At 47.3% G+C, this 22070-nt stretch overlaps 1 protein-coding gene across 3 annotated transcripts in view; it reads left to right on the top strand.

Moving 5' to 3' along the window:
* The first annotated feature begins 1921 nt into the window (after positions 1 to 1921).
* FOXN2 (forkhead box N2) overlaps positions 1922 to 22070 on the top strand; it is a 28089-nt gene continuing 7940 nt past the window's right edge. For 2 of the 3 annotated variants that reach the window (XM_084514151.1, XM_084514149.1), the window contains exons 1-3: positions 2590 to 2781; positions 14208 to 14758; positions 20352 to 20476. In XM_084514151.1, coding sequence (XP_084370277.1) covers positions 14222 to 14758; positions 20352 to 20476 — 662 coding nt within the window. In that variant the 5' untranslated portion in view covers positions 2590 to 2781; positions 14208 to 14221. Of the gene's footprint in view, positions 2036 to 2589; positions 2782 to 14207; positions 14759 to 20351; positions 20477 to 22070 lie in introns of those variants that run through there. The other variant, XM_084514150.1, reaches the window with a different exon arrangement.

Below are 22070 nucleotides of genomic sequence, written 5' to 3'. Positions count from 1 at the left end.
CAAGGCTTTATATTTTGCTCATTTCCTTGAGGTGGCACTCACTTCAGTTCAGGATGCTTTCGGTTTATAACTTTTTTTTTTTTTCTTTGTGTTTGCATTTTTTTCTTTCACTAAAATGCAAAAAAAAAGTGAGAAGGCACCGGTTCCTACTGAACTCAGACTATATTTTTAAAGAGTAAATGGAAAATTTGTGGGCAGCTCTGCTCTAAATGTCAGGGTGTAAACATAGTCAACTACTGGGTGAGAATGGATGCTACCCTCAGTGGCTGGTGGTGGAGCTTTCATGGAAAATACATTGAAGTCTGACAGATATTTTATTCAAAAAGCCCTCTTTGAGGGGGTCAAGGAGCTGGGCAAAAGGCAAGCCGACACACCCTGGCTTCAACAGGCAAATAGTGCTGGGCAGAGGAACAAAAGAAAGCGTGTGGTGGGGCAGGCGAGCTTGCCAGAGCAGCGGTGGTGCAAGCGCTGCCTGCTCTGCAAATGCAGCCACAGCACCCAGGGCTGCCACGAGAAACACAGTGACCTTGTGTAAAGGCAGTGCCTTTCGGAGCAGTAAACCACAGGACGTGCTTTCTGGCTGAGCGTGTTTGCTCTGCTGAACTTTTAAAAATGTGCAGGTATTGTAGCCTGCATGACATCAGGTGGGGGCACAGCAGTGTGCAGAAATATTGGTGAAGATTGATTCAGCTATAAACTGGCGGATCATCCAGGCAGTAGCTGCTTGATTTAAACGACCACATCAATAATGGCTAGGGATTTATTCAGGCCCTCAGCTTGGGACCCCCTTTGATCTGAACTAGGTAAGGTTTGGTAGCTACCAAGGCAAGATGCAGCACATAGTTTTTGGAGATAGAGGACCAGTAATATAGGTAAAAGAGACCACGACAGGCAAAGTGTTGTTGGTACCTGCGGTGCTCATTCTGTTTTTAATGGCTGGGGAATTGCCTTGAACCTTGGACGTCCTTAGTAATACATAACATTCTGGATAACATCTGAAGCTGAAAAAAATAAATACAAAAAAAAAAAAAAAAAAAAAAAAAAAAGAGAGAGAAAACAAGGCAACTTGAATGCTGTTTCTGGACCTGGCCATGCCTTACAGTGCAATGGGATGAACCCGTATGTGGACTGAGCCTCTCTGCATCTGGATTTAGTTTACGTTTGGGAGAAAGGTCTGTCTGTGGTATCATGTGCCTGAGTCATCCTCACTCTAAAATAATAATAATAATAAAAAAGGTTGTTCTCTGAATGGCAAACAATTTCAAAATAAATACATATGTGTGGTTCCAGCTAATGTGGAGTGGGGGAATAGGGGAATTCCCTTGAAACACTTACACTTCCCCATTCTCCCTTGCAAAAGAAATGACTGCAGTGCATCAGGGGCAGGCAAAGGCAGTGTCCTGCAGCCAGCAAGGAAGCCTTGGAAGGCTGAACAAACTTTTTTTGTGGTGGCAGATGGGTGCAAAAGAAAACTTCTTCCCACTGCCTGTGAATGATTTCCCAGCTCCTATTACTACGCTGTAAACCTCTAAGTGCGCCGAGCAAGCAGCCAAGTGCTCGCCCTGCCAGGCTCAGACCCAAAGGCACGGGCGAGCACAATGCGGGGCAAGGCAGAGCAAACATGGCAGCGTGCGGGCTTGTGCTGCCGGGATCCTTCTTGTGTGTCAAGTTGACACAAGGGAAGAAAAAAATAAAAGAGGCAGATTTAATCTCTGGGGAAAGCAAGCTGCCCAGGAAACTTTCTCCGGGCGGCCGCTGGCTCGGGGGCAGGGCTAGGGCCGAGGAGCCTCGACGGGAACCGGGCTCCCCCCCCGCCCAGGGCCGGGCTCCCTGACGGGGCTCGGAGGCTGGGGCGGGCCGGGGCCGGGCCGGGCCGTGCCGGGGCGGGGCGGGAGGCGGCGGAGGGGTGGCGGCCGGGCCCGGTTGCCATGGGGAGGCGGGGAGGGAGGCGCCGCCGCCGCAGCTGCTGCTCCCTGACACATCCCCCGCTGCCATATTGTGCCCGCGCTCCCGGCAGCGCGGCTTCATGACCGCGGTGAGTGAGCGGCCGCCTCCCTTCCCGTCTACCCGCCCGCGGTTATATGTATATATGTATATATAAATATATGCATATATATATATATATTTATTATTTCGGGAGGGTCTGAGGGGGTTTCTGCTTCTCCTAGTAGGGAGGGCGCGGCGAAGAGGCTGCCGGGGGGGGCGGCGGGGACGCGTGGCCGGGCCGGGCGCCGCGCGGGGGCATAGGGGGGACAATGGGACGGCGGCGGCGGGGCGCTGCGGGCACGGCTCGGCACCACACGGCTCGGCCGGGCCGGGCTGGGCTGGGCTCGGCACCACACGGCTCGGCACGGCTCGGCCCGAAATGGCGCCCCGGCCCTCGGCGTGCGGCGGCGGGAGGAAGCGCTGCCCGGCAGCGCGAGGGGGCGGCTCCTCTTCCTCCCCTTCCTCCTCCTCCTCCTCCTCCTCCCGCACCCCCGGCTGTGCCCGCCTGGCCCCGGGGAGCCGGGCTCGTTAGCTGATGAGCGCTAATGAGGAGGCAGGCAGGCGGGCAGGCAGCCTGCCGGCTCGCCCCCCCCCCCCCCCCCGAGCCTGCCTTCGGCTCGCCGAGCCGCGCCTCGCTCTTCCGTGTTTCCAGCATATTTTTTTTTAAATATAAAATAAAATCCTGGAGCTGCTCGTTTGGTAGTTAGGGAGTGAAGCAAGCGGTACGCGCTGTAGGTTATCCTGCTGCGCGCGCGGCTTTGCCCAAATTGGTGGAAAGTTTCCCCAGGAATGCAGGTGGGTGCGCGGGGCGCTGCTGCGCGCTGGGGGGGTGCGGGAGGTGGGCTAGGGGCATCCTGCAGGGCAGGTGGAGGCTCTGGAAACCCTTTTGATAAGGAACTGACGGGGCTGGGAGCTGCTCCTGGTGCCTCACAGGCCCGGGGCTTTTACCTGCCTGAGGTGGAGCCTGGTGCTGGAGCACACCCGTGGCTGAGGAGCCGCGTAATGTGTGTGTGGGTTACCTGAACGTGCGCCTGGTGTCTCAGTTTGTAGGGGGATCATGCTTCTGTCCATAAAGATTTGGATTCTGTTAAAGCCCAAACAAAGAGGCAGGGCCCAGTAAGCGTATGTCCCTATTTCAGTGGTTAGCTAGGCTAGAGATGAACATATTCTGCAAAACCTGTTAAAAAAAAAATGCTAAGTCACATTTTACTTCAATGCTTTGAGGATAACTTGGTTAGGTTTGTGCCTAACCCATGGTTTGGCACAGATCAAGATAATTTTAAGAAATGTGGCAAGTGGTGTATACTCCAAATCTTGTTATGGGTGACTTAGATTCAAGTGGACTTGGGTAGTGGTTGGCTTGCAATGTACCATCATGTGAATCATTTCAATGAACTTCTGTTACGTTTTTAGCTTTGGGGGTCTTGTGTTCTCCTAGAAATCCAGTGTGATGATGAATCTGTGCAAGATAAATGAAGCTGGCACAGTCCTACATCGACAAAACTTGGAACAGCGTTGTGGTGTTGGTGCATGTTTGTTTTTGACAGGTGCCAGTTGACATTTCCCAAGCTCTACAGAAGGTAGCTGCACAAGGCAGCTTTGACTTGAAACCTGTACTGTGGCAATTAGCATGGCACAGAGCTTGAGCTAATGAACTTAAACGAGTACCAGTATGTATTATTTTTAAACCAGGCATTATGGGGCTGCAGCAACATGGCTTCTGCTCAGGTCCAATGCATGTCCAACTTCTTTGGACCTTGGGAATAGTTTTTGTATGCTTCAGTGCAAAGTGCTCGGCAGGATAATTCCCTTATGCTGCTTACGGAATAAGGTAGTGAGTTGTCATGATTTCTGTGCTCGTCTGTTCCCATGTTGCCTTCACCCCAGTGTAGGTGCTCAGCGTGTGGTCCATTCCTGCCACTTACAAAGGAAGGTAAGTCCCAGCCTCACCTCAGTTTTACCCACCTGTCCATTTTGTGTGGTACACCATACTGATATCCACACCACCTCAAGGACTGGGTCAGTGTGGGGATGGGTATGAGCAGCCAGAGTGGTCACAGGGGGAACTGCTTTTTCTGGCAGTTGTTGTTGCTTACGCTGGCCTAAAACTGTTGTCAAGCTGTGACTTGGCTTTTGGAGAAATACAAATGAGATGGGAATTCTAACACCATATGTTTGAGATACATAAAACGTGTAGGACTTCTCTGTGTTTTGTTTTGTTTCTTTTTAATGTGCCCATAAGCAGAGCTCTGATGCTCTACATCACATTTATGCTTGCAGAGTGTGGTGAGGATGCTATGTTCATTCAGGCTGCAGTGCTGCCTTTGGGAGCAGAGGGATTTGGGGGTTGGAGGCATTGGTCTTGCAGCATTCTGGGTGTGCGGTTCCAAGTGCTCTCGGGGGCTTCACTGGTATGAAACCTGGTCAATGTCTTTGTTGCCAGGATGAAGGTCTGACCCCTTCAGGTGCTGCAGGCCAAGCTGTACTGAAGGAGCTCTGTAGGTATTGCTTAGCCCTAAAGTGTTTTATTCCAAAAGGGACATCAACCAAGGAGTGTGCTGATTCAACAGCTCCAGCTGCCAGACGTTTGCTTCTTGAAGAGCTTTCCCATTTCCTCTGGGGAGTTCATGATGAAAGGTGCCAGCGTTGCCAACAGCTATTGCAGTGTAGGAACATGCCAGTCCATTAAGGAACTAACAGATACAGGGATGTGTATTGGAACTGTCACACTAGAAGGACTGCCTGACAAGCCAGTGTAGCAGAGGCATCTCATTTTTTACCATCTTTACTAAAAACAGGCTCTGCCTGCTCAACTTAGTTGCCTTGAAGAACCATCACGTAGAGCGAAGGCCGACTCTTTCAGCCAACAAGATGACTTGGCACCTGAAGAGGCCATACAGGGATTAGCTCAAACTGACGAGAAAGTGGTACGGCTCTTGCGTGGAGATGTTGGTTCCCATAAAAACAGTGGCAGTTCTGATGCTGTTGCCACTAGGGTTGTAATTCTGCCTTCCTCCCAGTTGGACCATAACCTGTGAGGTTGCAGAATATGCGGGCATTGGAAGAGGGGGTGGTGTGCTCACTGCTGCTGTTGCTCTATGCCTCTTAGGCCATATCCTTCAATGGGATATTCTTACTGCACCATCAAGGTGCAAAATTAGCTGTGTGAAATACTGCCTTCCTTCACAGACCCTTCATCAAGGAGAAGCAGCCCTTAGGCCTTTTGTCCCCCTAAGTGAAGGCTGTCAGCTGCAGCTTTTCACCTTTTAGCAGAGGTGTGAATTCTGCCTGTTTTGTTCCATTTGGCTCCTTGAGTTTTCTTTTTGTTGTTCCACCCCCTCCCATGTAATGAGGTGCGTTATGGATAAGATCATGCCTGAGATGTCGTGGTGTTAGTTGCAACCAGCCTTCTTTTTGGAGGGAAGTAGATAGAGTGAGGCAGTTGAGTCTGCCTCCTGTGCCTCCTGCTTGACAATTAGATGGTGTTGTGCAACTTCCTGTGCAGAAATTCTGCTGTCATCGGTGTTTTGTGACTCATGTAAACACGCTGCTTTGTCTGCTGACAAGTGTGCACTTGCAAACTGCAAACCTTGTCCAGGTCCCTGGTATCATGAATTCAAGGATTGGTTTCTGTCTTAGGTTTTGTGTGCTGCCTGCATGTCTTGTGCCAGCTCTGGCAGCTTCCTTGACTCCCAGAGAAGACGTCCACAAGTAAAACAAGAAATGTCTGAAATGCTTCTATGCTGTCGCTGAAGGGACCTTTGCACATAATACATGTACATGTTTATCCATTCCCTGCCATATTGCATGTGCCTTCTCACTTGCTGATCTGAGCACATGTTGAGCGGTGATAAACTTTCTTTCTCTACCTCCCTGTGCTGGGTAAAAGTACATATGGATACTCCAGGGCACTCCCAAAATACAGTTCAGGTAAGAGACAACTTACCCATTTAGTAATGAATTAGGTAGTGCAGAGGAAGTGCTGTCTGATGCTGGAATGCATCCTTGTGGCCTCTGGTACTTTGTCTCTTTCCTGTAAAATGTTAGGGCTTCCGAAGCACGAGCACTGGATCCCACTTGCACTGGAAAAGAGCTGTTGAGGGCCTGGAGGTAACTGGGAGGACTGGCTGTTGTGTGGAGGGTGGAAGTATCTGTGTTACAGGATGGTTACCTGAGTGCCAGTTTCATTTCAAGGGAAGCTTGCAGTTTGTGTGTATATCAGATTTATGCCAAAACTCAGCAATGTTGTTTTTACTTCCTTCTATTATGTTCAAACCCTTTTTCTCCTATTAAGTTCAACCTAGACTTCAAGTTCTCTGCTTTTCTTCAGAGGTTAGGGTATCTTAAGAGGTCCCTTATTAAATTAGCTACTGCTGCTGTAGAAATCTCTCCTTCTGTGCCCTCTGCAAGGATTCGAGTATGAGTTGTGCTTGCTTTCACCCAGTTCCTGCTGGCAGAAAGTCCCCATGTGGTCTGCTTGCCCCTGTGGTACCCCTGCTGGCTGTCCTACAGGAGGGCAGTTTAGTCCAAGCTGGGTACCACCTCTTCTCTGGGACTTACCAAAGGAACAAGTTAGAAATGCGTTGCAGAGAGGCAGTGCTGTCCTTCCCCCCTGTTGGCACTGAGCATGGCCTGTCTGTGTCAGAGCTACTGGTTGGCATTGCTCAGTGTGCCTCAACAGCATCACTGGATACCTCTGACCCTGCTGGAGTGACCATGTTTTCCATCTATTAAGCATTGGATTGGGGGTACTCAGGTGCTTCTACTCCATCTTTGTATTATTTCACTCATTTTCCACCAGGTGAGCGCCCCACCTGTGTGTGCTGCATGAAATGCACTTGCTTTTTTGGGGATGGGGTGTGTGCTTCACAAAGTGGGACCTCATGTACTTCCAAATCCTGCCTCAGGTAGAGTGACCATGCTTAGGGGTTTTTTTTTTTGTCGTCTTTTTTTTTTTTTTTTTTTTTTTTGGATCATTTTTAGTACGCTCTTGTCTTGCACTTTGTAGCTACTTGTAGTTTCCTGGTTAATGTGTGGTTGCTGTTTGCTTCCTTTTCAACAACCTGTTGCTGCACTGCATTGTGCTTGCATTCGGGACAAGTGTGTAGTCGCCTAAAAGATAATTACTGCCTGCGAAGATTGCTCGGTGACTGAAAAGCTCACACAAACTCAAACTGGGAGTGGGAGCTGGGAAGCTGGTTGCCAAACAGCAGGAGCAATTGCTCAACCCTCATCCTCTGGCCGGTGAGCCAAAATCCCTGGACCAGCAATCAGAAAATGTCACCTGGTGTAGGGATGTTGACCAGTCAAAGTACGAGCTCATTTGCTTTTGGACTCTTGGCTGTGCAGTCTGAGAAGTGTCGGATGTCAGCTGGTGCCTCAGTGACCTACCTGTTGGCACAGCTGCCTTTCCTCTGCAGTCAGAGAAACTTGCATCATCCGTCGGATTTCATCTGAAGGTGTGCCGGCAGCCCGCAGGGCTCTGTGTGACGATGAACTGGGTTGGCCCAGTTGTTCCAGCGTCTGATTGCTGTGGGGAAGAAAGGATCATCTTGTGCCCCAGCCATTGTTAGCAGAGGGATTCTTCTGGTGGAATTTTAATACAGAAAGCCAGATTCAACGGAGTTGGGAGTGCCTTAGTGCTTCTGAGGATGCCAGCAGGTGGTGTTCGTATATTTGGCCTGCATCAAGATACATTGATGCTAACAGCTGCTTTTGGGATATGGCTAAAAGGAAAATCAAGCAGCAGGGCAGAAGTTGGGCCTGTCCTGCACAGGGAGGGTTCCTGAAAAGCCCTCTCAAAATGTGTCTGGGCCTGACAACTGGGAGGAAAACCTGCACTTTGGTAACAGGGAAATAGCAATCTGCGAAAGCTCATCAATTACGAAGTCATAATGTGAAGGGTATTTTGTGTTAGGCGCTGATGGTGATTGTAAATTAAATCTTGCGTAAGGGTCACTTCAGGTGAAGCTCGAGCGTGTTGGTTTTCAGTGGAAAATGAGAAATTCTGGTGCTTTAAGGCTGAAGAAGGCAGAAAAGTGATATGGAAAATATAACATTGTTTGCTAGTAGTAGTAAATTGTTACAGAAAGTAGCTGAAATGTAGCTAAAAGAATATTCACTTCTGGTTCAAGGGGACGGTAGAGAAACATGTAACAGTTATCATGAAAACAAAATCAGCATCAGCCCTACATGGCAATACACTTGCTCAAATGAGGCATTTCTGAACATAGCAGTGGCTCACGTCTGTGTGTGTTTTAGTTCATTTAGCAAGCAGTGTACTGAATTTAAGCAGCTTTGCTATTGGACATAAAGCACTTTTCCTGTTTAAAAACAAACAAAAAAACCACCAAGCTTTTCCACTTCCAGTGACACCCAAGTTCTCTTAAATGGTTTAGATTTCCCTGGTTTGTTTGTGTTTTTTTTTTTTCACTTCCCAGTTTCTCTGTTATACCTGGACTGCTTTCACATGCACGTTTTAAATCCGAGGCAGGAGGAACCGTGTCCCAAGCTGGCTGCAGCCCTTCACAGCGCGATTTCAGGCTCCTTGGAGGCAACCCTGAAGGACACAGTCCAAAGGCTCTGCGATGGATGAGGCCTGGAGGGCCCCATTGCCTGGGCCTATCTGAGTTTACATATCGTTTTCCTTCAAAATACTTATTTTAATCCCAAAAACGTGTGTGTGTGTATGTATATTTAATTAACAAACTTTTTAAATACAAATTAGATGTTGGATAAAATGTCTGTTTCCTTTCCTAGGCTATGATAAGGTTTTATGCCCTTCCCTTTTCAAATTATGCTGAGTGTATTTTAGCTTCTATTAATATCAGATCCTTTCATCAGTTGTTATTAGTTTCCTTTTTAAGCCCCTGCCCTTAATTAGATGAAAGGGTGTGGGAGGTTATTGACGTTAAAATGGGAGAAGCTTGGAACTGTTGCACCTGGAGCCCCTCTGTTTTCTTTTGCACACACTTTTGCCAGGAAGAAATGCAGAAGTTCACAGGTTCTCTGTGTGACAGGCTGACTCGGAGAGGCTGATAACCACCTGAAACAACCACCCTTCAGTTCTCCTGGCTTCCACGGCAGGAGGAGGAGTGGGCAGGGTGCTGGCGCCCTGCTTTGCTGGGAGCACAGCTGCCCGGCCTGGAGCCCACGGATGCATGCAGTTGCATGCCAGGCTGCTGAAATCTGTCACCAAGAGCTAGTTTTGTCCTCAGGAGACCATAGTGCCGTAGTTGTCTTGGATACGTGACATCACACAGCATTGTAATCAAATATAGGCCTTTTGCAGCGCTTTGGAGACTTGACTCTGACCCCAGCCTGCGGAACAATGCTGTGAAGTGGAGAGGAGCCTGGGATAAAGGGGAGGAGGGAGGGGAGAAGGTTAAATCGATGGAAAAATGGGCTGGTGCCATGCTCTGAATGCTCGCAGCCATGTGAATGTGGTGTTTTTAACGTTTCCAGCTTTTTATCAATGGGTTTTCACTAGCCGGGCAGGGAGCTGCGTTACTTTTCCCCTTAACACAAAAAAAAGCCTCTCGTTGGTCCTTTACTGTGAGCGTGCTGGCTGGAAAGTGTATTGCAAACTTTGTGTGAGTGGTGACAGTCATTTATATGTGTGCTTGTGCCGTTTAACAACACAATGCACACACTGATGTGTTTAAGTCAGGACAACCCCTGGTGTAGCTGCATTTCCTATGAATGCAAGAGAATACGAAAAATCAATAGAAGACTTTTAATGCTGGTGTAGTTGCTTGCAAGCAAAAGCATGTGCTGGTATTTTTAAACACTCTCACAGAGCCCGTATATGTTTGCACAAACCTATGTAAGGACTGTACAAATACGCCTGTAACTCAGGCTGCGTGCCCTGAGCTTGTTGCACTGAGCGTGGTTCCAGTGCTGCTCTCATTTGATACCTTTAAAAGTCTCTTCCCCTGCATTAAAATCATGCTCTTGTTACTCAATACATGGTCTTTTTCTAACTCTAGAGGGAAATGACTGCACTGCTAGCAGTTTGCAGGTCTTCCCAAAGGCACTGCTAGCTGATGGGACCTGGTTGCTTGGTTAGTCCTACAGAAACAAAGGGGCAAGGCTAATTCTGGAGGGGGTCTCCCTGCCCTGGGGCGTGGGTGTGCTCACAGATGCTCTGTGGCACCTTTCATCGCAGTGCAGGGTGGTGTCAGATGGGAAGTGAAGATGGGTCAAGCAGCAGCTCTGCTCACACAATAACACAGCACACAAAAAAAAAGAATTTTGCTTTTTTTCTTCTTTTTATCAAGAGGTTGAATGCTTTTTCTCTGGGCTGTTGAGTCTAGGCAGAAAGAGCTCAGTTTGTGTGTTGCCTGCGGCAGCTGTGGTGATAAAAGCAGTGGCTGCACGTGGTTACCTCCAGTACCGCTGCTTTGGGGAAGGGTCACCGTGGGACCGAGGTATCTGCTACTGCTTCCTCACTGGACTCTTCTGGAGCGGAGACTTCTTCAGCAAGGCACCTGTTGACAAAACTGTGCCTTGTGTTGTGCTTACTCTGGCTTTTGAGCCCTCACTTTCTATACCGAGTGCCTTTCAACCCCCGACACCTCTCTCAAAGTGAGCTCTTGAGTTTGAAAGAAGATTGTCAAAACCATTTTGTTCTGTAAGTGCTTTTTTGTATTGACGTTTTTTGAGAGATATTCTCTGTGTTTGGAGCAGACAGATTTTCCTTGAACTTGGTGGCTGGCTTGCTGAGGATTTTCCAACCAGGAACTCATTGCTCGGAAAAGAAGCAGGCATCTCCCCCACTGCTTGCTAAAAGCAGCTGTGACCCAGTAGTCGGTTTCTGGTGCACTGGTAATTAATTACCGGGCAGTGTGGGTTGGTTTCTTCAGCAACAGCACCGTGCACAGTGTCTCTTGACACTGAATATCCCCCTCAGGTACGCTGGGGCTTCTCTAAACCTGATTGCTACCTCAGTACACCTACAGCCTGAGTCTGCCCTGCTCCGTGGGTGGTGTGGGGAGCAGGACTTACCGGGACTTGGCACTGTTAGAAGGGAGCTCTGTTCCTGGCTTTCCTGGGCACTCTCAAGTGATACCAAAATCACCAGTGCTGGAAAGCAGGCTGCCTCTCTCATCTTCTTTTTGGTGCTTCCAAGCTTTTAGTCGAGCACCCTCCGTTGGCTTTGCAGCTTTTTAATCATCTTATCCCAGAATTGTAGTCCTCTGTATATAATTACGTTGCAGAATAATGTGTACATCCATTGCAGTGCTTTGGTTTTGAGGAGGAGATGTTTTGGCAGGCTTTGTTCTGAAGGTGCTCACCAGAATGGGTGCTTGAATGGGTTGGGATTTGGGTGCGTGATGCCCTTAGGCCTTGAATACTCCTGCTTTTTGTTGTGGGTGTTAATGGTAATGGCACTGCGCTGTACTCCTGTGCACGCACTGGCAGGGCGAAGCACCTAGCTGGTGTTTGTAGAGGTGTGTTTCAGGCTTCTGCCTTCAGAAGGCTGGGGGCTGAGTCCTGGCTCTGCTTGCAGGGCTGGGGCTGTCCCCATGGCAATAGCAGTGAGCTTCTGGGCGCTGGGGGTGCCAGCTGGAGAGGCTGGTGAGGGGCTGCCACCTGCCATCCTTCGGCAAGGAGAGGCTGGGGGACAGCAGGAGGAGAGGGGAACGGAGCTCATCTTGTCTCATCGGCAGAGCAGGTGCTCAGAGGGGATTGTCCTGCCTGGCTTTTTCTGCCACAGGAGCAGTTGAAGAGGCAGGGAAGGTGTCAGTAAGAGAAAAAAGGAATGGAAGGTAAATTCCACGAGGTGGCCTTGCACACCCTTACCCTTGCCTTTCTGCTGGGTTTCTCTCATGGTTTGTATTGGTGCTGCTAATTCAGCTGGGGTGGGAGCACTGGAGAGCAAGTCCTGCTTCCCTCTAACCCTGTTTGCTTCAACCTTCCTAGCTGATAACGGAGAGAAACATTGGGAAATAATCTGAGGGTGCAATTGTACACAATCTACCATGATGTCTGCACCAGAGGGCTTCTTACATGCTCTTCTCTTCTTGTGAACTGCCCTCCATGCTCTTACAGTGCTATTCCCACTGGATCGTCCGTGTCCACAATCCCCTGCTTGCTCATAGCAGAGACGGGCAGCAAAGATGTTCTAAAACATGGCTTTTCATAATGCATCTATTGAGGGAAACATTGCATATTATTTACTATAAATATGTTGCTGTAAAGAATTTAAAGTAGAATATTAATTATTCTAATGGTCCTCTGCTAGCACATAACAGCACACAAACAAAAAGCATGTGGGTGCCACAATGCTGACCTAATTTGAAGGGCCAGGTTAAGTTAATGTTTCCCTTTTCTCTACACTTTGGAGTGTCTGGGCCATGTTTGCATTTTAAAACAGACTCTCTTGCCTCATGTTCAGGAAAGGAATAAATACAGTGACCTAAGTTTGTTTGTGTGCACATGGTTCTGATCTCCTGTGCTGACCAGAGACTGGCAAAGGGAAATTTCACGTGTTCTGAACCAAGTACTAAAATCAATACACAGCGAGCAGTGGAAGCTAGTACATAGATAGGTAAAGGGACACAGGACAAGGGAGTAATGTTGTCCCATGTAAGGAAAATGGTGAAACTTTGTGGCAGAATTTGGGTTTGTCTTACTTTATGGATTTTATCACTGTTCGTTTGTTTTTTATTTAAGGAAGGGTTGAAGAAGTAACATAGACATGTGTATAAATTGCTCTGTTTTAAAGCCAGCATCCACCAACTTAGGGGGAAAAGTAATTTGTAGAGAGCAATTTGAGCAGTTTGCTTTGTTTTATTTTTTTTTAATGACTGAGCTAATAGTTAATCATGCCTGTCCCTGCACATAAATTGGATTTTGGGGGATGGTTTCTAGCACTCTGTAAGTACAGATTTTGTTTTCTGGAGAAGGTGGAGTTGTTGGTCCACAGCATGCAAGGCAGATCACCTTTTTGGGGTTTGGATCTTTGATTTCTCCAGCTCACATAGCCCCCTAACATAAAGGGACTGGTAAGGTATCCCCTGAAAAAAAGGGGCAAATAAGGAAAGCTTGGCAGTACCTGCATGAAAGACTACAGGCAGATGACGAGAAGAAATTGCTTATAGGAAACAATGCTTTTCTGGAGGAGGAGCAGATTCTGTGTCACCACATTGCACCTTGCTCTTGCGTTGCTCTCCTCCAACATAAAGAAAACAGACTAATCTCTCCCCTTAGAGTATTTGTTCTTGAATTAGAACAACAAACAAACAAAATTGTATTAATAAGTCCATCTGAGAGTGGAGCACTTAACTAAAAATTGTCTAAATACTCTTATTGATGCGATAATTTCCATTGAAATCTTAGCAGCAGTAGACTTGCTCTGACAGTTTGCCCTCGTACGAGGCTGAGCGGGTACTTGTCTCCATGTCCTCTGCAGGAGAAGATCCAAGTGCACAAAGCCACGTGTTCATGCAAATACTGCAAAAAAATGTAAGAAGACATCACTAATGTGCGTTGCACTGCCTGGTGAGATGACTTCTGCATCAGTAGCTGGAGAGCCTTACATTTATAGGAGGCTGGTATAGCCACGTGTGTAAAGTGATCTGTGCTTCTGATACAGCTGTGTTGGCCAAAGCTTTAGGTGCAGCGAGGCTGTGACATGGTTACATCAGCAGAAAAAAGCAGCTGTTAGCATAGCGGTTTGCTTGGTGGCTTGTTTTAAAGCTCTGCAGTGTGAGGGAGTGCCTAGGAATGACTGGGACTTGCAGGGGGTTGTACAGACGTAATTTGCACCAGGACCGCAAGTTGACTGTCTGCTATTTAAGATCTGCAACTTATTTTTTCCTCTCCAGGAATCAAAAGCAAGCACTTCTAAATAGGGTTAATTTACAATGTAATGAATATAATTAAAGACTTAATGTGAGAACAGAATGGTTTAGATCCTACCTGTTGAGGTCTCTTTCAGATGTTGACACCGATAGCTGTTATTTCGGTGTCCAAACTGAAATTTCAAGACAAGTAGAGCAGTTTCCAAGGGCTTACCGTGAGTTCTGGCTGTAAGCCGGGGGAGATAAAAGGGTTTACAAGAGGTTTTTGTTTTTTTTTTTTTTTTTAACCCTGTCTCTCCTCAGTGACCACAGCATGGGTCAGTATGGTGTCACATTTCCTTGGGAATTTTTCAGCTTGGGCTGACACTGAACATGATTTTGAAGTTTTGCATTGATTTTTCTCCTCTGTTGCAGACCAATAAAGCTAAATGGGTCCAGTCACTGGAATGACTCCGGACAGGAAAGCTAAAACGCCAGGAGCAGAAAAAGCTGCAGGACTAAGGCAGGTCCACAGGATGGGAAGCTTGCCTGAAGCAGGAGATGCTGGGAGGCCCAAGGCCACAGTGGTGGACAGCGATTCAACTGATGATGAACTCACGAATTTGAACTGGCTGCACGAAAGTACTAATCTTCTCACAAACTTCAGCCTTGGAAGCGAGGGTCTTCCAATTGTTAGCCCTTTGTATGACATAGAGGGTGACAGCGTGCCATCCTTCTCGCCGTCCTGCTACCAGAACCCAGAGAAAAAATCATCGACTTCCAAACCCCCTTATTCCTTCAGCCTCCTCATCTATATGGCCATCGAGCACTCCCCCAACAAGAGCCTCCCAGTCAAAGAAATCTACAGCTGGATCCTGGAGCGCTTCCCCTACTTTGCCACAGCACCGACGGGGTGGAAGAACTCTGTCCGACACAACCTCTCCTTGAACAAATGTTTCCGAAAGGTGGAGAGAAGCCATGGCAAGGTGAGGCCTGGGGGGAGGGAGTTGAGTAGAGCTTGAAATTCACGAGGAAATTAAGAAAACCCTGTTATTTTCATGGACTCCCCTCCTCCCATGTGTGAAACAGTTGTATATTGAAATCCTTTAACACTTTACCTATGACCAGGGATAGTTTGGAAATACCACAAGTGTCCAAGTCACTTTTGTCATCCTGTATTTCTGTTTAGTATTAAGCTGGGTAGAGCTAACTGTGATGGATCCTTTACAAAGCTGGCTGACGTGTTATTGTAAAGGGCCTTGTTTCTACTTACAATTTTGCTAGGCTATAATAGTCAGCTTGATGTTTTAGACATCTATTCTAGGATGTCTTGTGCCTTTTTTTTTTTTTTTTTTCTTTAAAGGAACTCATTTGTTTGAGGATAAATTTAAAAAGCAAATAAAACAATCTTTTGCCTGTGCTAATTTTCTGAACTGGGTCATATAATGATGTTTGGAATTGACACGTGGTACCTTCACTGCTAGGGAGGATATAATCATTAGGGTACCTGCCAAAGCAGTCTATTGTTGGAGTAACTGTAGAAGTGTAAGCTCTGCAGAGCTCTGTGTGAGTTCAGCAGAGGTGCCAGCCTTGCAGTTGAAACTGGAGTTTGTACCTACAGCAAGTGTGTTGTAACCCACGGAGGTGTTTTCCTCCAGCAGCCCATGGTTGCTGCTGGTGGGAGGTGCCAAGCTGCAGAGCTCGAGGATGTTTGTCCTCTTCCCACCTCCACGCACGTGTGAATACACACAGTCACTGCTCCACCAGTGGGAACAACATGAAAGTAACTGGAAGATGCAGACTGCAGGACATGGGTGGCATAGTGGCAGGCTGTGCTTTGGGAACTGTGTCAGGAAAATAATAGCTCAAACTAAGATTGCACAGACCTACCATGAATTCGTGTATCTTTCAAATTTCTTGGTGCTGTGCTGAACACATTGATGCCAATATTTCCTATTTATTAACCCATTTCCAGTAAATTCTGTTCAAATCATATTTTCATGTTCTGTACTCTCACATACCTCAGCTCACTTATTTGCTTGCTGTTCTGTTAAACTTTTTACTAGGAAAAGCATCTGAATTATTGTAGGAAAATAATGGAAGCACTGTGATAAGGTGTGTTTCTCAGTCTGAAAGCTATTTTGTATATTACACTGACTTTTCAATTGTGATCTTCTCTTAGCACAGATTGAGCTTTCAAACAGTCTTCTTTATTCCTGTGTTTAGTATACTGTAGTGTTTTTGTGCTTTCACCTCTGTTGTAATGGTGCTGTCATAACTGTGTCTGCAGTCTTTTTGAGACAAGCTACATGTAAAGATCTACTCCTTAAAGTCACGAATACTTATTTCTGTATAGCTTGTTTCTTCTACTGACTTGAATGATTTTATTAGTGATTTCCTTCCTTCCTCTCTCATTTCCCATCCTGTTCCTCAAGAAGGCAGCTCTGAATCTGGAAACAAAACAAAACAGAACAGTGTTCACCCCCCTCACCCTGCCCTAAAGTCAACTAACAAACCCTGAACCCGTGTGCTTGGACATCAGCCTAAGTGGCAATAGGCTTGTTATCAGAAATGCATGCAGTTTTTGGCATGTCTGACAGCCTCTCAAGGTAGGTGGAGGTCCTCCGTGTAGAGCCTTGCACTCAGCAGGTATCAGTGGAGGATATGGATATATATATCCATGTACCAAATGGAGGAGGATCACGTTGACGCTGCGGACCCCTTTGGCTGTGCTCCTAAGGTGTGACTTCTTGTAGCAAGCAGCACTAGCTTACAAGCTTGGTGTAGCTGATTGTATTATCTGTAACCACGTGCTAGTGATGCCTCTGTGGGCTTCTCAAAGAGAGCAAGGTAATTTGTCCTCTTCCATTTTTTTCTTTGCTAATGATATCTTAGTTGTTTTCTGGAAGAGAGCACATGATTGGTTTTCTGCTATCCTGAGTGCCCACAGAAGAAGAGATGCCTGTGATGGGTTGCATCAGAGGAGCAGAGTAAGGGAGCAGGATAAGAAGGGTTTTAAAGCCTTTTCTGGCTCTCAGACAAGTCTGCCTCTCATATTGGAAGAGTGTCAATATCTGAAAGGGAAGGAACTGTGCCCTTTGCACCCTGTGAAATGCTCAGTTTTCTGATAGTTCGCTGGCTATTGCTGCCAGCCAGTCATCAGCTATGAAAATCTGCAGTGTCTCCTCATTTTCTACATTACCACCCATGCAGGGCAGTTCTGAGACATGTGAACTGTATTCACTGTGGCTGATGCTAAGCTGGCAAGCAGGCTGTGGAAGCACGCTCACTGTGCCCTGACTGATGATGGACATTGTCCACAAGTCTCTGCTTGAGCTGATGTGAAGTGAGACCTCCCAGACACGTCTAGCATGGGCGATTGTTCAGCAATGACTCTTTTGCCCCACAGATCTATTTTTACTGGGCTGCACCACATCTTGTTACAGACGTAGCTGTGGAAGGCTGCTGTTTGTCCATACATTAATATAAATTGGCTACGTGCATCCACCCTGCCCGTGGCAGCAGGCTGCAGTCACTCAGGGACGCTCTCTAGATGGCAACCAGCATGGATTGCGGGGGAAGGCTGCCATGGCTTGCACTGCTGAAAAATATTTGACGTTACGTTTGTTGTTGTTTGGTTAGTTGTTTTTTTTCCTCTCCAAGCAGACACAGTGGCGGGGTCGATACTGAAAGTCATGTGGTGAAAGGGCAGCTGGCAGCAGGCGCAGGGGCTCGGGTTGCAGCCCGGTGGGGTCACCCCGGAGGTGTTCCCATTCCCCTGGGCTGGCCCGAAATGTGAGACAGTGCTGGGAGCTCTCCCGCAGGGAAAAGTGACAGGGCACGTGCCCTTGGGGTTGTAGAGGGGTGTGAAAGCTTCTTCCTCTGCCCTTGTTGCCAGTTACGTGGAAAAGCTGTGTGCTTTTGCATAGTGATGGTGGTAAAACGAGTTGAAGAGTCATAAGGGAAAGTAGCTGCTTTGGGATGTCTCAGGAGCCAGTGCTCGACAAGAGGAACTTCTTGTGCCATGGCAGCAGGGTATGTGCACATCAGATCTCTGCTCTGCTAAAATATACATTACCCTTTCTGTACGGACTTAACTGTGGTGCTATCATGTGCAGGTTGTTTGCCGAGGTTTACTTGACAGGGACAGGGTTTGAATATCTTCAACAAACCTCCCTTTCTCCTTCCCTGGGGAGCCTGTCCCAGTGCCCAACCACCCTCTGGGTGCAGCACCTTTCCCTAACCCCCATCCTGACCCTCCCCTGTCCCAGCTCCATGCCGTTCCCTCGGGTCCTGTCACTGTCCCCAGGGAGCAGAGCTCAGCGCCTGCCCCTCCGCTCCCCTCGTGAGGGAGCTGCAGGCCGCCATCAGGCCTCCCCTCAGCCTGCTCTGTGTGGGCTGAACAAACCCAGGGCCCTCAGCTGCTCCTCACACATCTTGCCCTCTAGGCACTTCACCAGCTTTGTAGTCCTTCTTTAGACACTCTCTAATAGTTTTATTTCCTTCTTATGCTGTGGTGTCCACCTCTCACCTCAGGGTGAGACCACACCAGCGCAGAGCAGCAGAGGGGACAGTTGCTCCCTTCAGCTGGCCAGCAATGCCATGCTTGATGCACCCCAGGACATGGTTGGCCCTTTTGGCTGCCAGGGCACACAGTTGGCTCGCAGTCAACTTGCCATCGACCAAAACCCCCCGATCCCTTTCTGTGGGGCTGCTTTACACCCCCTCATCCCCCCGTCTGTACATATATCCAGGATTGCCCTGTCCCAGGTGCAGAATATATCTACAGACCTGCAGGGACAGAAGAGAGCTGTCTGTTACCTCATAAACTTCAAGATACATCTTCCACACACGCACAGGATTTCCCAGTGATTCACCTAGTTCCAGTGGAAGCAACTGGTGGGAGCTGCATGGGGTGCCCCGTGCTGAGTGGAAGCTGGGAACAAACAGCTGCTGAAGGCTGCAGCTCCTGCTGGGCTGCTCCTAGTGCAGGTGTTTTCCCCCAGAACCAGGTGAACACAAACAGAGTAACCGAAACTGCCTTTGGAGTTGATTTGCTTTATTTTCCATAGAAAAGAACAGTCAATGCTTGGGCCAGTGTTGTGTGCCCAGATATAGGCAAGCTGCTGGTTGTGGTAGCTTCTCCAGCTGCTCCTGGTGGCCATCTCTCCACATGCTGTCTCTCCACAGCATATCCTCCTAAGGAGAATCATTTCCCATGGCCCTTTTTTGGGTATAAATACATCAGAGCACTAGTCCATATTTTATCAGTGCTATCCCTTCCCCCCTAACTCCCGTTTTTGTTTTTTTGAAAGGTCAAAGGACAAAGCTGCATGATGAGGGGCATCTTGTTTCCAGCATCAGTTGCTTTAATCAAGCCCTGAGAAATTCTGGGGCCTGGGAACTTTGTCATCACAACACAGTCCAACATTTCAAAATGCCAGGATATTTTTGTTTCCTTTTTTTTTTTTTATTTGCTTAGATAAAATACTGCAAGTCAAATTAGGAGCATTAGAAAGATGCAGAAAAAGATGACACTATTGACATGAAATAGTAACCTCTGAAGGCAATTTAACATCCTGGCTTGTCTAGGCTTTATCTGCTAGGACAAATGGCTGAGTTCAAGTGGTCTTTGGTTGCACAGGCTACTTAGGCTCAACCCATATGCTGTCACTTCTGTTTCTGTGGTTAGACCTCTTCCAGGAATACTGATAGTTTGTTTTAAAGCTGAGATGATTCCATGCTTTATTTAGTCACCCTGCTTATTGCCTCTTGCACTGGGTTGAACATTTGTATTGCTTCAGGGTGTGCACTTGTTCAGCTCGCGTGCAGAGCACCCACTAAAAATTATGGTGGTGTTTTGTCAGGTCAGCAAGCTGGTGGAAGTAAGTGGCTGGGAAGATGAAAGAGGGAAAGTAGCCCCTTTCTGGCTGCAGCCTGCAGTTAAACTGAATTGGGTATCACGTAGAAGTGCTTGCCTAAAGTCATAGATAAAACAGTGCAGAGCAGGTTTGCTGGTGGGGTGAGTTCCTATGGTTCTGCTTGACTTTTGCAATATCAAATTTAGCATCAGGAATGATGGGCACAACAGTGCTAACATCATCAGGTGCATCAAAAATACATGAATTAGTTAGGTTTTCAGATTTTGAAGAAGTGTGAATATGGTAATCCAATTTGTAGCTGAGCATCCAACAAATTGCTTTTACAGATGGAATAAAGTTAAATGAGTATGTTGCCATATCTCCATTAAGGGGAAGGCTCTTTGGCTTTGGTGTTGATGAAGTGTTTAAATAAAATTTACAGCTTTCAGTCAACAAACTTGAAAGAAAACAGGGTTTTAAAGAAGGGGCTTTGGAAATGGTATCCCAAGCTGCAAGACAGGCGTTTCCATACCATGTAACAGGGGTCTCAAGGCTGCACACTCATCGCATTCATCCATGCAGATCACGGAGCCACGTGAGGGTGCTGTACGTCACCAGCACAGAAGTGGTGCCTACATTATCACACTTTGCTGTGTCTTGGGAATATGAAATAACTTGGTCCCTGGATGTTCTAATTTGCAATGCTTCTTCCTTGCAGGTGAATGGAAAAGGTTCGTTATGGTGTGTTGATCCAGAATATAAGCCTAATCTTGTTCAAGCACTGAAGAAACAGCCTTTTCCCTCAGCACTTGCGTTTTATACTCCACCAGCATCACCACCAAGGTAGGTGAATTTTCTCTTACAAGTGCAGCATGCAGGTACAGTCACCCACCTAGCAGAGGAAATGCCCACATAAGCTGTTGATGTATTGTTACTGACTTCCATGGGAAGAAAAATTGGAGTAGAACTTTGGTGAACTGGATAGACAGGCAGGGAAACTGGCTAGAGAAGAGAGTGTAATGAGCTCAGACCTCCCAGATAGCAGATCATGGAGTCATAGATCTCAGGTTGGTCTCCCAGTCTCCTTTATAACTAAGAAGAGAGAGAAGTGGGGAGGCACTGATTTCATAGCCATGGAGGTCAGGTTTTCCTCCTCTTTCTGCAGCAAATATTTAGTAAACTTTATATTTTATTCCAGATTCATGTTTTTTTCCCCTTTTTTTCTTTCTTTCTGGGTCTTATTAATTTTCCATGCCTGTCTCCCCTCCCCCATTTGGGCAGTGGGTTGGCTTTCTCTTAAATATTCTTTCATCTTCCTTCTACCGATGTTTTTTTTTTTTACCCTTCTATTGTGTCTCGCCAGGGGTCCTGGCTGGAATAACCCAGACAAGAACAATTAATGTTGAGGTATATGCTGCCTTTGTTGAGGGACTTTGCAAACAGGCACTGTTTTTCTCACTGATTTCTAAGAGTCGACTGCTGGTCTGAGAGTCATGTTTTTCACCGAGCCATTTGCAGTGGGAAAACATTTTGCAGTGGGGATGGGAAGAAAAGTCTTTACCCTAAACATCATGCGAGGTGGAATCTGCTACGCTTCTCAAATCAAGGCTTCCTCATTTGATGCATTTTAAGATTAGGCAATAGCTTTGAGAGAATTTCAAGTCAGTGTCATGCATTCTTGGTACAGGAAGAGGAATGTCAGCCTGAGTAAGCACTTGGAGGTGGCATGGAGAGTGGGAGGATAGAAAGCAAATAGGAATGCGCTGCTGCTGCTGAGATCAGGAGTTAGGTAGGCAAGTGGCCAGTTTATCTAGTTCGGCAAATGATTTGAGTGAGATGAGAGATAATTATGATGTCTGAACATTGCCCTCTGCCTTGCCTTACTGCAAGGAGTTCCCTTAACAAACAGGAGGAACTGGGATTACTGAAGCAGGATGTAAAACTGAGCATTTAGCAGAACTTTCTATGAGTCTCACAGGACGTTGACCCTGGGATCTGACACCACCATGTGAGCCATAGCTGTTTGCAGCAATTGAAGGTTCACATAGAAGGGGCCTTTAGGGTTGGGCTTGCACCTTACAAGCTGCAAAAATAGTTGGAAGGGATCCCTAGAGGTTCTCTCTCCAGCCAAAGGAGCAGGGGATCAAATGAGACTCAGCCTAGGGCGAGCTGTAGACAGCTTTGCCCAGATACGTGTTTAGTGTATCCAGCATGTTCAAGGTCAGTCCTGTGATATAAGCACTGAAGTATGATTAACTTTGTATAAAAACAACACAGTGAAATTAGGTGTAGGGAAGGAGGAGAGATTTTATCTCAGTGAGTGCTGAAGTACCGGCAAGACCAAGACTTCAATTTGAAGCTGTTGGTTTTGATAACTTTTTTCTTAAATGGAAGGATTAATCACACTTGCCAACAGTTGCAAATCACAAGGAAATCC

This window comes from Aythya ferina (assembly GCF_964211825.1).
Source record: "Aythya ferina genome assembly, chromosome: 3".
Lineage (NCBI taxonomy): Eukaryota > Metazoa > Chordata > Aves > Anseriformes > Anatidae > Aythya > Aythya ferina.
This window is presented reverse-complemented; position numbering and strand designations above follow the sequence as displayed.